Source organism: Aotus nancymaae, unplaced genomic scaffold, assembly GCF_030222135.1.
Source record: "Aotus nancymaae isolate 86718 unplaced genomic scaffold, 86718_ANA_hifiasm-v0.15.2.pri h1tg000010l, whole genome shotgun sequence".
Classification (NCBI taxonomy): Eukaryota; Metazoa; Chordata; class Mammalia; order Primates; family Aotidae; genus Aotus; species Aotus nancymaae.
In genome coordinates this window covers 18,431,459-18,444,398 of record NW_026988421.1, presented here as the reverse complement: position 1 = coordinate 18,444,398, position 12,940 = coordinate 18,431,459, and the positions used below count along the sequence as shown (strand labels likewise).

The following is a 12,940-nucleotide window of genomic DNA, read 5'->3' as shown; positions in this document are numbered from 1 at the left end:
GCTACCTGACTTGTAGCGTGCGGATCCACAGCCGATTCCCAGAACACGAAGGGGGAAAAACAAAACGCTTCCACTGACCCTTCAGAACGCGCATATTTTCACAGGCTTTTCTGGGGGCCACTAATTGGGGCGCTTTTCCTTATTGAACTTCCTTCTTTTAAAGACTGAGTGGAAAATAAAGCGCGCACGCAACCTAATTTCCAGAGGACCGAGATTGCGACGAACAACCAGGAAGCGGCTGGGTTAGGAGCTGTCCCCGGTTCTCCGTTCTGCTCTCGGGGGCACCTCGCGGGGTTCCTAAGCCGCGGCCCCCCACCGCGCTGCCCCTTGAGGCTCCTGCCCTGACCTAGGCTTTGGCCTGGGCCACTCGTTCCGGAGCCGCTATGTCGTCCGACTTCGAAGGTTACGAGCAGGACTTCGCGGTACTCACTGCAGAGATCACCAGCAAGATTGCGAGGGTCCCACGACTCCCGCCTGGTGAGAGCCCTGCTCGGCTGGGCTAGGGTGCTGGGGAGAGCGGGGAGGGTGCGGGCAGTGGAACACCGCCCAAGCAACTGTGTCTGTGAGGCGCGAGGCTGGAGTGGGAGGTGCCGGCTGTTCCCCGGAGGGATAGGGCTTGGCTTGGTTGAGGGTAAATGAAGAGTCCAAGTTCGGGGGTGGGATGTTGTGAGAAGAGCCTTCGGAATCTTAGTTCGAATCCCGACTCCACTCCCTTGTAACTTGTATAACCTGGGAACGTTTCTTAACGTCTTAAGAGTCTTAATTTTTCCATTTGTAAATTATAGAAATGTGAGTATTCAAACAAAATGAATGAAAGTACGTAGCTTATGGATCTACAGTCTACAGCGGCGTTGTTGTGTTAGTAATAATATTGTTATAATTATATGTGGCAAAATAGAGGTAAGAATCGGGGTGCCTGGATGCAAATCCCCCCTCTGTCACTTAAAAGTTGTGCCTCTTAAGCAGACTTACTAACTTCTTTCGACTTTCCTTCTTAGTAAATGGGGGGAAATTGTACTTCTCTCATGGGGTTGTCATGTAGATTAAATTTACATAACATATTTAAAGACCCTTCTGGTGTTGCTAGTTGCTGTATTAGCATTAGTATTTTTCATACCTCCCACCTCATTTCTTGTTTCTTATCCTTCTTGGGGATTTAGTGTATAACCCAGTTTTATGTAAAACTTGGTACAAGATAATTTTTCGCACTTCAAAAATTTCACATCTCCCGTCTAGAAGTGTTTTTGTTTTTGTGTTTGCTTTTGTGTTTTAGCACTTCTTATTTTCCATGCTAGACTGTCAGCTATGTGAAGGTGGGAGCTGTGTCTGTGATTTCCTTGACATTTACTTATTAGAGGCTCAGAAAAATAAGTGAATGAGCAGGTGAATGTAAACATGATCTTTTGTAACTTTGGTTTGTAAAATTTTCTTTCCAGAATTATCTTTCTCTACAGATTTGAGTAGTTAAGTTATACGATTAGTTAGGGAAATTGAACCATCATCTGGCTGCTAAGTTTGTCCCTACTCTAGCTCCAGGATATAAAGCGTAGAAAAGGGGATGCTCATCAATCTGTGGATTGGTGGGCACTTCACTTGCTCACTTGTAACAGTAATTTCTCCTGCACCTAAGTTGTCATTCCTCTTCCCTTTCCCTACTTCCCCCAAAACTTATGTGTTTATAAGTAATTTTCTTCCCTTATTTCTTTGTTTTTCTTCCCCTCACCTATTTTCTGTTAATAGGGATATTTGCTTGAAGCCAGAATCTCTGAACTTACACCCCACTCATCTCCTGAAGTCCCCAGTTAGTTCTGGAGGAGATGGATGATGTCTTAAAGAGGTTTGTGAGTCCAAGTAAGGGAACAAGAGGAGAGAACCAAGGTAGTATATACCACCAAGCTCTGCTGCCTCAGAGATTTTTGTGTCGAAAGTGGCTGATGGCCTCATCTCTTCATGATACATCACCTCGCTGCTTCAGTTCTGCTTTTCTCCACTACGGGAGATCATCTTGGTTTTTGTTATTGTTGGAGACTACTTCCTTTGAATTGAGTCCCAGAGCCTCAGAATATCAGGACTTATGGTTTCAATTCGACTTTTACTAATTTTTCATTGTAATTGTTTTAGCAGTAGAAACATTTCTTTGGGTTATTAGCTTTTGTATTGGGAAGCTGTTTTACAAAGTATCAAAGTCATCCTTGGATGCAAAGTTGTAACAACTATTTCCAAGAAAACAGATCTTGTTACAATGTTTTTCTTGCCTTTATATTTTAATGTAACAATTCTTAACATATAAAAGAAAACTTTTTTAATTCAGTACCTTAAAAGTAAAACTGTGCCTCTCCTTAGCTGTAGTATTATGTAAGATCCAAACAAAGGAGCCACATTACAATTGAAAGGAGACTGCATTACTGGCACTGGAAAAATGCTTACTGACTTGTATTACTGAATAATCATAATTTTTTTTTTCTTTTTGAGACAGGGTCTCCCTCTGTCGCCCAGGCTGGAGTGTAATGGTGCAATCTCAGCTCATTGCAACCTCCGTCTCCCGGCTCAAGGCTACTCCTACCTCAGCCTCCTAAGTAGCTGAGACTACAGGCACAAGCCCCTGTGCCTGTATGATTTTTTTTTTGTAGGGATGGGGTTTCGCCATGTTACCCTGGCTGGTCTCAAACTTCTGGGCTCAAGCAATCCACCTGCCTTGGCCTCACAAAGTGCTGGGATTACAGACGTGAGCCACTGCACCCGGCCTAATCATAATTCTTAAAAGTGCATTGATTGCCCTCTTAATAATGACTTGTGCTTGCTCCTTTTATAATCTATTTCCAATTAATAAGTATAAAAAGATGAAAAATATGTCCATGTAGTTATGAATTTCAGATGTATGTCTGTAGACTGACAGACATTAATATATATAACTATGGCAAAAACAGTATGATGACTAGTAATTATTATCTATCTCCCTGGGCATCATTCGCAAGTGTGGTGTTCAGCTAAAAGTGACCCAGACGAAGTGAAGTATGATTTACTTGAGTTAAAAAGGATAAAAATTGGAGCAAACTTTCCAGTCAAATCAGTTCATTCCGCAACATATTAACTTATTTAAATTGGAGTAGGTAGATCTGTTGAAATGAACTTTACTCTGTGCCGTGCATGTTACAATGTATTAAAAGTATTGCTTCCAAAGAGAACAGAAGAGTGAACACTTAAAAATTTTATTTTAAGAAAGAAATTTGATTACTCTGTGATATTTTTTAAACAATAAAGAGACTTTGCTCTTAAAGTGTTTGAATCTTAACTAATTTTAGTAATTGAACTGAGATGGGTGAGTTCTTTCTTAGTTGATACCGTTATGGAACTATATTTGAAAGTTGTTTTTTAATTATTACTGTTCGGTGGGAAAGTCAGGAAAATGGATGAGCAGAAACTCTACAGCTAGTACTTTATGGTGATGTTCCTTTTCCCCTAGTGACGGGGGTGAATTCTTAAGTGGGGACTGTTTTTCTCTGGTGCAAAGATTCCGTTACATGGAGTAGGCTTACTGAAGGATCTTAAACAAAGTAGTCTTTTTGCAATTAGTTGCTTTCCTTACCATTCACAGAGAGATAATGATCTGTTGTGAATCCTGTCACTTTGTGGCTGTCCTCAGAATCGTACCAAGAAAGTATTACAGCAAAATGATTCAGACTCAGACATGACATCAGACCTGTTTAGAACCCTAATTCTGCTACGTACTAGATGTGCAGTCATGGATAATTGCTTGGCCTCTCTAGGCCTGTCTCCTCCATCTGTAGAATGGGAGTGAGAGAGAGTAATAATTTCAACCTTATAATGTAAAAATCAATGAAATAAAACATGTAACACACTAGTACAGTTCTTACACAGAGAAAACGTGTGATATACTAGCCATTAATGAGATTGCTGCTGCTGAAGACAACAGCTGGTAAGATTGGCCAGTAGCCTGCTCTTCAGACTTTGTCATATTAATTGAACTCTTAAATCTTACACTTTAATTCTTGCTTCCTTTCTGTGCCTAGACCAGAATTAGGTAGATTTCTCTTGATGAACACATTTGAAAGGAGGTAAGTGATTAGGGCTTTTTGGGTATGAAATTGGAACTGGGCTTTGAACTGCAGATCCTAAGGGGAGGAATTGGAGGAGAGAAGTAAAAGTGGTGTGGGACAAGGCAGGTGTCCTTTCTGTAAGGAAATGCCTGAGTCTAGTGGATTAGTTATGCCAAGCCCTGGCGGATTGTCTAGATCATCTAGATTTAGCCCCATGTGGTTGAAGGCATACACACACTTCTGTGATTTTCTCTTGCCTTTCAAGGTGGTTGCAGTGAAATAATTCAGAAAAGTTGGCTTTTGGTCATGAATACTGTGGTTTGCTTAAAATGTATTCAGCTCTAGAGCTGTAATATCTACATGTAGCTATTAAGCATTTGAAATGTGGCTGTTGCTACATTGTGAAATGATAATTTTTTAGATAGTTAAATATTAAAAGTAAAAACATCAAAATTTCACTTGTTTCTTTTAACTTTAAAAAAAAATACTGCTACAAGAAAATTTAAAATTGCATGTGTGACTTGTATTGTATTTCTGTTGCTCTAGAGAGTTATACTTGAAGGAGTGGCTCCAGTCCTAATTCAGGAACTCACTGCTACAATAGTTGGTTTGTTCCTTGTTAGGATTCAGGCTACCTCAAAATCAACTTCATGAGCTGCTGGGCAAGGTCCAACTTTTTCAATTGAGTGTACAGGGAAGATAGTCTTTAGCAGTTACTGATGGCCCAGTATGTCTCATAAAAAAAATTAAGCATTTATGGAGTTGTATGCATCTTCAAATAATATAAATACATATAAACAATTCATGTGTGTGTGTGTATGTGTGTGTGTGTGTATCTATAAATCTGGTTTGTGTGTGCTGTCTATATATTTTTGTTCAATTTAGTCAACCTATTGGCTTCAGTGTCTTTTTTTTTAATAAACTTTTTATTTTAGAACAGTCTGAAATTTACAGAAAAATCACAAAGATAGTACAGAGAATCCCATATACTCCATGCTCAGTTTTCTCTGTGATGAACATCATGTTAATATGGTACATTTGTTACAGCTAGTGAACCCATATTGTTGCATTATTACTAACTAAAGGTCGTATTTTATTCAGATGTTGTTTTGTTTTGCTTGTTGCTTTTTACCTAATATCCTTTGACTATTCCAGGATCCAATCTGGGATACCATGAAACATTTAGTGCTCATGGCTTTTTAGGCTCCTCTTGGCTGTGACAGTTTCTCAAGCTGTCCTTGTTTTTGATGACTTTACAGTTTAGAGGAGTACTGGTCAGATATTTTCTAGAAGGTTTTCTCAACTGGGATTTGCTCAGTGTTTTCCTCATGATTAGATTGGAGTTATGGGTGTTTGGGAGGAAGACCACAGAGGGAAAACATCATTTTTATCACATATCAAGAGTACATACTGTCAACATGACTTATCATTACTGATGTTAACCTTAATCACCTGGCTGAGGTAGTGTTTGCCAGGTTTCTCTGCTGTAAAGTTACTCTTTCCCTCCCTTTTCTATACTGTTTGGAATAAAATCCTCTATGCATAGCCTATACTTAAGGCATGGTGAGTTATGCTCTACCTCCCTGAAGGCAAGTAACTACATAAATCATTTGTAATTCCTTTCTATGAGAGATTTATTCATTTATTTACTTATTCAGTCATTTACATCAGTATGGACTCTTAGATACTGATTTTGTCCTTTGTGTTATATTCCAATACTACTTTATTTTCATGTTGCTTAAATTGTTTTAGCTTTGACCATTGGGAACCTTTTTTTATTTGGTTTCTGTGTCCTTTTGACATACCTTTATCATTATGGCTTTTTTTTCTTTTTCTTTTTCTTTTTTTTAGCACTTTCTTGCTTTTTGATAGCATGAGACATTCCAGGATCATCTTCACTCTTTCCTGTTTCAGTGCTAGAATCGGCCGTTTCTCTGAGGAATCCTGTTTCCTTTAATTAAAGAAGGGTATTACAAACCAAGATCTGGACAGCAGGTGTGTACGTTACTCCTAGGGTGTTGCTGCTTCTGGAACCTCTCAGCTGACAAAGCAAGGAAATTCATATGTATATACTAAGCCATGTATATAAACATATCTATAAGCATTTGCATATATCATCATTTGTATATATAGTATGTTAAACACAATTCGTACTGGTATCTCCAACTCTAATCCATTATCAGATGGATCATTCTAGAATTGCTTTATTTCAACACTGACCATTCTATAGCATGTTACACAGTGTAGCATCAGTAATATACCCATTTACAAATTCTCTGTTCCTCTCTTAGTGGTTTGACTCCACATTTCTCAGTACATACAGAATTTCTGCTGCTAGTTTTATTTTAACATATCTACATTGCACAAAGACAGGTACGAGTAACTGAATTCAAGTGAGTCTTGACACTTTTCAGTGTATTTTAATGAGGTTCTGTGCTGATTAAGCACTTCTGTAATATACTTCACAAAGGGTTGTGTGTATATCAGCACTAAGCACTTCTGTTAATATTAAGTAGGAAATGAGAGGCCAAGGCAGGAGGATCACTTGAGCCCAGGAGCTCAAGGTCAGCCTGGGCAATGTAGTGAAACCCCATCTCTACAAAATAAAATTGAGTGTAAAAACTAGCTAGGCATAGTGGCATGCACCTGTCATCCCAGCTACTCGGGAGGCTGAAGTGGGAAGACCCCTTGAGCCCAGGAGTTTGAGGTTACAGTGAGCTATGATCATGCCACTGCACTCCAGCCTGGATGACAGAGTGAGACCCTGTCTCTAAAAGAAAAAAAAATGAATTAAAAAATATATTGAGTAGGAAAGAAAAGATCATACTATGTTACATGTATGTATGTATATCAGTACTTATCAAGTTTATAGGCCAAAAAAAAAAAAAAAAAAAAAAAACAAGTGGGAGACTTGCTTTATATATTAAATAGTACATTTTAGATAATACATATAGAGGTTAAGAGCTCAGTTCAAAACAACAGACCCCATTAGAGTTCCAACTCTGCCATTTGTTAGTTGTTGAACTTTCAAGAAATAATTTAATATCTTTCATCTTATTTAATGGCTTGAGAATGGAATAGTAATAGTGCCACTAAAAAGTTGTTTTAAGGATTGACTATAATAATGTTAAACACAGAGTACCATGTACAATAATGATAGCTGTTGGTTACAACAGTTTGAATCCTAGGAACATGTTATTTGAAAGGGGATGTCATTTGGAGTAGGCAGAATGAATCTCTTTTGGCAATTACATGTAAATGCTGCCAGGTTACCAAAACTTAGCATTGGTAGGTATTTCCAAGGTCATCTAGTTCAGTCTCCTCTCTCCCTCCCTCCCTCCTTTCCTCCTCTTTTCCTCTCTTCTTTCCCTCCCTCCCACCTTTCTTCTCTCCTTCATTTGTTCCTTCTCTCCTTCTCTCCTTCCTTCCTCATACTTTACCCCTAAATCATCACTTTTAAGATTTTATCTTCTTAAAAAAATGAGGAACACTATAAGGACCAATCAAAGGATGTCTCTGTTCCATCATTATTTCTGACAGCAACATCAGGAAATGGATTTTATGAAAAAAGAGATCTACTTGTATTAACTCTTCCTCTACCCAATTTAATTATTTTTTTTGTAAAGAGAAATTTGTCATTTCAAATGGGAAGATTTGCCCCAGTCCTCACTAAAATGAGTTTCCCACCCCCCTCAGTTTCTCTGTGAGTAATAAGTATGTTGTCATGTGCTAAGACTGATACATTCATTCTGTGAGCACTTAGTGACCCCTACTCTGTACAGCTCTCTGTGCTAAATACAGAAATGGGACAAGATTTGTCAAGAGTGGTCTCTGTCTTCAAGGAGCTAAAGATGAGCCTTAAGAGGAAACTGAAGGCTGGGCTCAGTGGCTCACGCCTGTAATCCCAGCACCATGAAGCTGATGTAGGTGGATTACTTGAGGTCAGAAGTTCGAGATGAGGCTGACCAACATGGTGAAACCCCGTCTGTACTAAAAGTACAAAAATTAGCCATGTGTGGTGGTGCACGCCTGTAGTCCCAGGTACTCAGGAGGCTGAGGCAGGAGAATCACTTGAACCTATGAGGTGGAGGTTGCAGTGAGCTGAGATTGCAGTACACTGCACTCCAGGCTGAGCAAAAGAGCAAGACTCCATCTCAAAAAGAAAAAAAGAGGAAACTGCAGAACCTAAGTTTTAATAACCGTTGGAACCCCTAGAGCTGAGCAAAGAACTCTAGGAATTCAAAGGAGATGAGGTTATGTCTCAGGAGCTCACCCAGAAGGGTAGGTGGGGTTTGGACAGACAGAAACAGGGAAAGACTATATTATCAGAGGTTGCAATAAATGGATGCAGTGGGCATCTGTTGCGCCCAGCAGCTTTCATTTTATCTACTCAACTTTCTATTGAGGAACTACTTAAACCCCCTTATTCCAGTCTTGGTAGAACTGATAGACTGCCTTGCCCTCTGTATGTCAAGAGGTGAACATACTATGCAAGCAAGGACATTCATAGAATTTTTGCCAGGAATTTGATCAGAATGAACCAAGGAAAGAGAATAGTTAGAGCTGCTCAAGACTCTTCTTTAGCAGAGACTGTCAGTAAGGTCCTATTCCCTTGGTACCCTGAGCTACTCCTGACACTGTCTTTTCCAAGCTGGGTGGCTCATTTTTGTCCACGGACTCTATGAACCATCCCACATTATTCTAGCAGATTCTCTTTTTTGGCTTAGTTTAGCTAGAATCACTTCTGTCGCATTCAGCCAGAGACCCCTAAATGGTAGATTAACAAAGACTTGGAGAATTAAAAAACAAGATTTGTTTGGGTGGCAGTGAATAGTCTGTCTGTAGGCTGCATACTAGAAAGCTTGTAGTTGGAAATAAAGTTGGAAAGGATGCTTGGCTCTGGAATGTGGGGGACCTTAACTGCTAAGCTCGACGGATCCATCAAAGCCAAATTTTAGAAAGATTAAGTGGGAGAAAGAGCAGGGAAACCAAGGTGGTTAGTAACGTAGCTTCTTTTATAAATTCTTACACTGTTTTGCATTATTTATTTAACTTACCTTCATTATGCCAAGTTTTTGGAAACTAATTATATATGCCAAGTTTTTGGAAGCTCATTATATATGCCTATACTCATTATAGTGTAAGACTATAAAGATGATTAAGACATGGTTCTTGTCTTCCCAGAGCCCCTATGCTGAAAGATTGTTCATGTGAGGGATAAATCAATAGGATTACATAAGAGTTACAGATATTTTATGTACAAGAGAGTGATTAACTCTTACGTTGGGTTAGGAAAGTCTTCAAAGAAGTGATGATTTCTGAAGAGAGTTTTGAATAGAGATTTGCCAGGTGGGCCTGGTGGAGATGGGCATAAGCATTGGGATTACAGGATTGAAGGCCTGGAAATATATCAGCATTAGAGATCAAGATTTAGGATCATAAATACATAATATGGTCATTTTAAAATGGATGAAATTGCCCAGGGACATAGACGATAGTCATAAAAGAATAAAGACAAGGACTGAACTCCAGGGAACATCAGCAGTTAAAAGATGGCCTGACAAATACAACGCCTAGCAGGGGACTGTGAGATAGAAGTGAACATTCAGGAGAATTACCACACCAGGGTGCCATGGGAGCCGGTAGAGGAGAAAGTTACAGGATGGGAGGAGGAAAGTGTAAGAAGCCACAAGATTAAATAAAAACAGGACCTAAGAATGTCTATTAGTTTGGGGAAAGGAAGGGCTATTAATCTAGTGAGAGTAATTTCAGTGGAATGGTGGGGGCAGGAATTAGTTCACAGGGAGTGGATGGGGAGATGAGGAGGGGAAACAGAGTCTACCCTTGCTTTCAGGAAAACTGGTTGGTGATGAAAGGAGAGGGATATTAGCAAAGGGGAATACAGGTCAAGGGAGGCTTCTTTCTTTGTTTTGTTTTGCTAATGAGAAAAACTTATGCTTGTTAGTCCTGGAGGTCTGTGGCATGGACTTTCCTATCAACTGAATACCTTAAAGAGAACAAGCTGTTCCTTCTGATATGTAAATACACAATCTCACTTTTGATCCAAGATAGGCCTGTTTTATTCTGTATTTTTCTCTATCACAAAAATATAGTGCTATTTTAACTGTAACTGTGTGAAGATACTGAAAGGATTGAAATGTCCCAGAAGCAAATACATTTGGGATCATATATTAAATATTTAACCTGGCCATATGTAGATTAACTTTTCAAGGAGGAAAAATCAAGTTGAATTCTAATCCCAAATGCATATTTTTCTTAGGGAGAAATATTTTGAGTACACGTAAAACACCTTATGTGGCAACTGCCTCCCTCCATAGTTTGGGGATAACAAAGGGAAAGGGTTAGGATTAGCAGAATCTACTAATAATCTGATCATTGTTCTAGTGAAATAATAATTTCTACTAAAGAGACCCCCCTTAGGCTTGGCTGTCCTTCTGAAGGTTGGTCAGATAGTAGGTGTTGTGCACATTTCAAGCTTCATGACTTTTCTAGTCTAGTTTTTAGTCAGTCTCATTAGGCTCCTGTGTGATATAAACCCAGTTTGAAATAAAGAACAAGAAAGTTATCGGCTCAAGAAACCAAACTGTGATACAGTCAAGCTTTTGTAAAGTCAAGCCATTTCAGTTATTTCAAACCAGGAACTAACTATATACTCTCTCTGTCTCTCAGTTGTGTTTCTTTTTCAGTGCAGGCCTTATTTTCAGCCGTTGCATACTTGCTTTCTTCTTTGAGCCAGACCAATGGATGCCAGCAGCTTCTAGGCTCATTTTCTCGTTACCAGGAGAGAGGAAAAGACTTGCCCCTTGCTTGAGAACTTTGATTGTTATCCTTGTGTCGAATACCTGTCCCACCCCCCGCCCCCAGATGGGTGTAGCCAGAGGGTTGAGTTACTAAGATTAGTCCAGCTAGGATTAGATGCCCATCATTTGCCGAGTCATTGTGACTGAAGAAGCAGAGTCTTTAGGGAGATAGCATTTTCCATTGCCCTGCTTGGTGAGGAAGGAGGCCCTTGAAGAGTAGGGTCTGTTGCCTGAGAAGAGAAGAATGCTAGGGAGACAAAAGCTAGAGATGTTCAATACATTTGGTTTGCACAAAACTTAACTAGGGTATGTGAACAAATAGGCTGACTGGTTGGAATGAGGGTATGTGAAAGCTTTGTGAAATTATCTGCCAGGACATGTCTCTCCTAGAGAAGGGAATTGCAGTTGGGTTATAACTTGATTGTATTAGAAAAATAAACCATCCTACAGAGACTTAGCGCTTTACAATATAAAAGTAATTTCACTTGCATCAAGCTTATTGGAGCTAATTCAGTAGATTTTTTTTTCTGTTTTAGAGAGTACAGAGCAAGTCTCAGGAAAAAAAGAGAAAGCTTTCTTGCTCAGGATCCCATAACCATTGAGTAAGACAGTAGCTTTCAGTTTGGAATCAGTAGTCCTAACATCAAATACTTATTCCATTACACCTGATTCTCCATGCTACTGAAAGTACGATTTTTTAAAGGATTATTCTTGCCCAGTTTTAGGAAGTGTTTTTGTATGTGACTTTTAAATTGTATTAACAAATCAGTTGTTCCCAATTTATTAAAGTTATGACTTCCCAGATTCCTCAGGCCACCACAAATCTGCTCTTGTTGACCTAATCTCTCCCAAAGGGCAACATGATTTTTAGGCTCTCTTAAATATATGTGGTATCTTGGCTGGGCGCGGTGGCTCATGCCTGTAATCCCACCACTTTGGGAGGCCAAGGTAGGCGGATCACCAGGTCAGGAGTTCGAGCTTAATCAACATGGTGAAACCCCGTCTCTACTAAAAATACAAAAATTAGCTGGGCGTGGTGGTGCACACCTGTAATTTCAGCTACTCAGGAGGCTGAGGCAGGAGAATGGCTTGAACCTGGGAGGCGGAGGTTGCAGTGAGCTGAGATTGCGCTGCTCAACTCTAGTCTGAGAGACAGAGCAAGACTCCACCTCAAAAAAAAAAAAAAGTGTGGTAGTGTGTATCTCTTAATAATTAGGTACTCCATTGGATTATATATTTCTAGATAGCCTAGAATCAATGGCTTAAAGTGGTTTCAAACCCACCAAGACTGATATGCTCTTTTGCCTTATGTTCTCTAATCTGATTCACCAGAAAGGAAAAAGGCGTATAACAATTGAAGTTTTTAAATATTTAATTTATTTATATCTTTAGCAATTTCTTGGTATTATTGTTTGTTTCAGATGAAAAGAAACAGATGGTTGCAAATGTGGAGAAACAGCTTGAAGAAGCGAAAGAACTGGTATGTCCAGACTTAGTAATGTATTTTAATACACAACCAGAGCCGTTTAAGCTAATGCCTTCCTCTAACCTGTTTTATACATTGTGGAAATGTGAAGTCTTGCTTACTAGCATTTTATTCAGAATTTGTCCATTTTTAAATTGAAGAGATTTTAATAGCTTCTTGGTATTTTATTCTTCTTAATAAAGGTGATTCATTAAATATTTCTAATTTTTATTTCTTCATAATATGTTTCATAACAGCTGTAAATAGCTAATGCTGGATAAAGGCATACTGGGTACCAGACACTGGATTAGAAATAGTACGTGCTTTATAATATTTAATTTTCTCCAAAACCATGTGAGACAGTATTATTTGTCAAAAACAATAAAGAGTCACATATTTTCTCCTATTTGCAAGCTCCCATGTGAACTTGCTACAGTTTCATAGATGACTATAGAAGACATGAGATTCCTACGTCAGAGACAAAAGATTTTTATGACCCACAACAAAAGCAGCTGCCAATATTTCAGGCTGGTTGCATCACTTCCTGAGTTTCAATTCCCACAGTGGTGATGCAGGCAGGCTTAGATGTATGCTTA

At 39.1% G+C, this 12,940-nt stretch overlaps 1 protein-coding gene across 7 annotated transcripts in view; it reads left to right on the top strand.

Moving 5' to 3' along the window:
- The first annotated feature begins 5 nt into the window (after positions 1-5).
- Positions 6-12,940, top strand: part of VTI1A (vesicle transport through interaction with t-SNAREs 1A) — a 419,413-nt gene continuing 406,478 nt past the window's right edge. For 2 of the 7 annotated variants that reach the window (XR_010341747.1, XM_064373873.1), the window contains exons 1-2: positions 6-477; positions 12,301-12,359. Coding sequence is in view for 6 of the 7 variants with exons in the window: in XM_064373873.1 (XP_064229943.1) it covers positions 384-477; positions 12,301-12,359 (153 nt within the window). In the remaining variant the exon portion in view is untranslated. The remainder of the gene's footprint in view (positions 478-12,300; positions 12,360-12,940) is intronic. The other 5 variants (XM_012448006.3, XM_012448007.2, XM_012448004.2 and 2 more) reach the window with 5 other exon arrangements.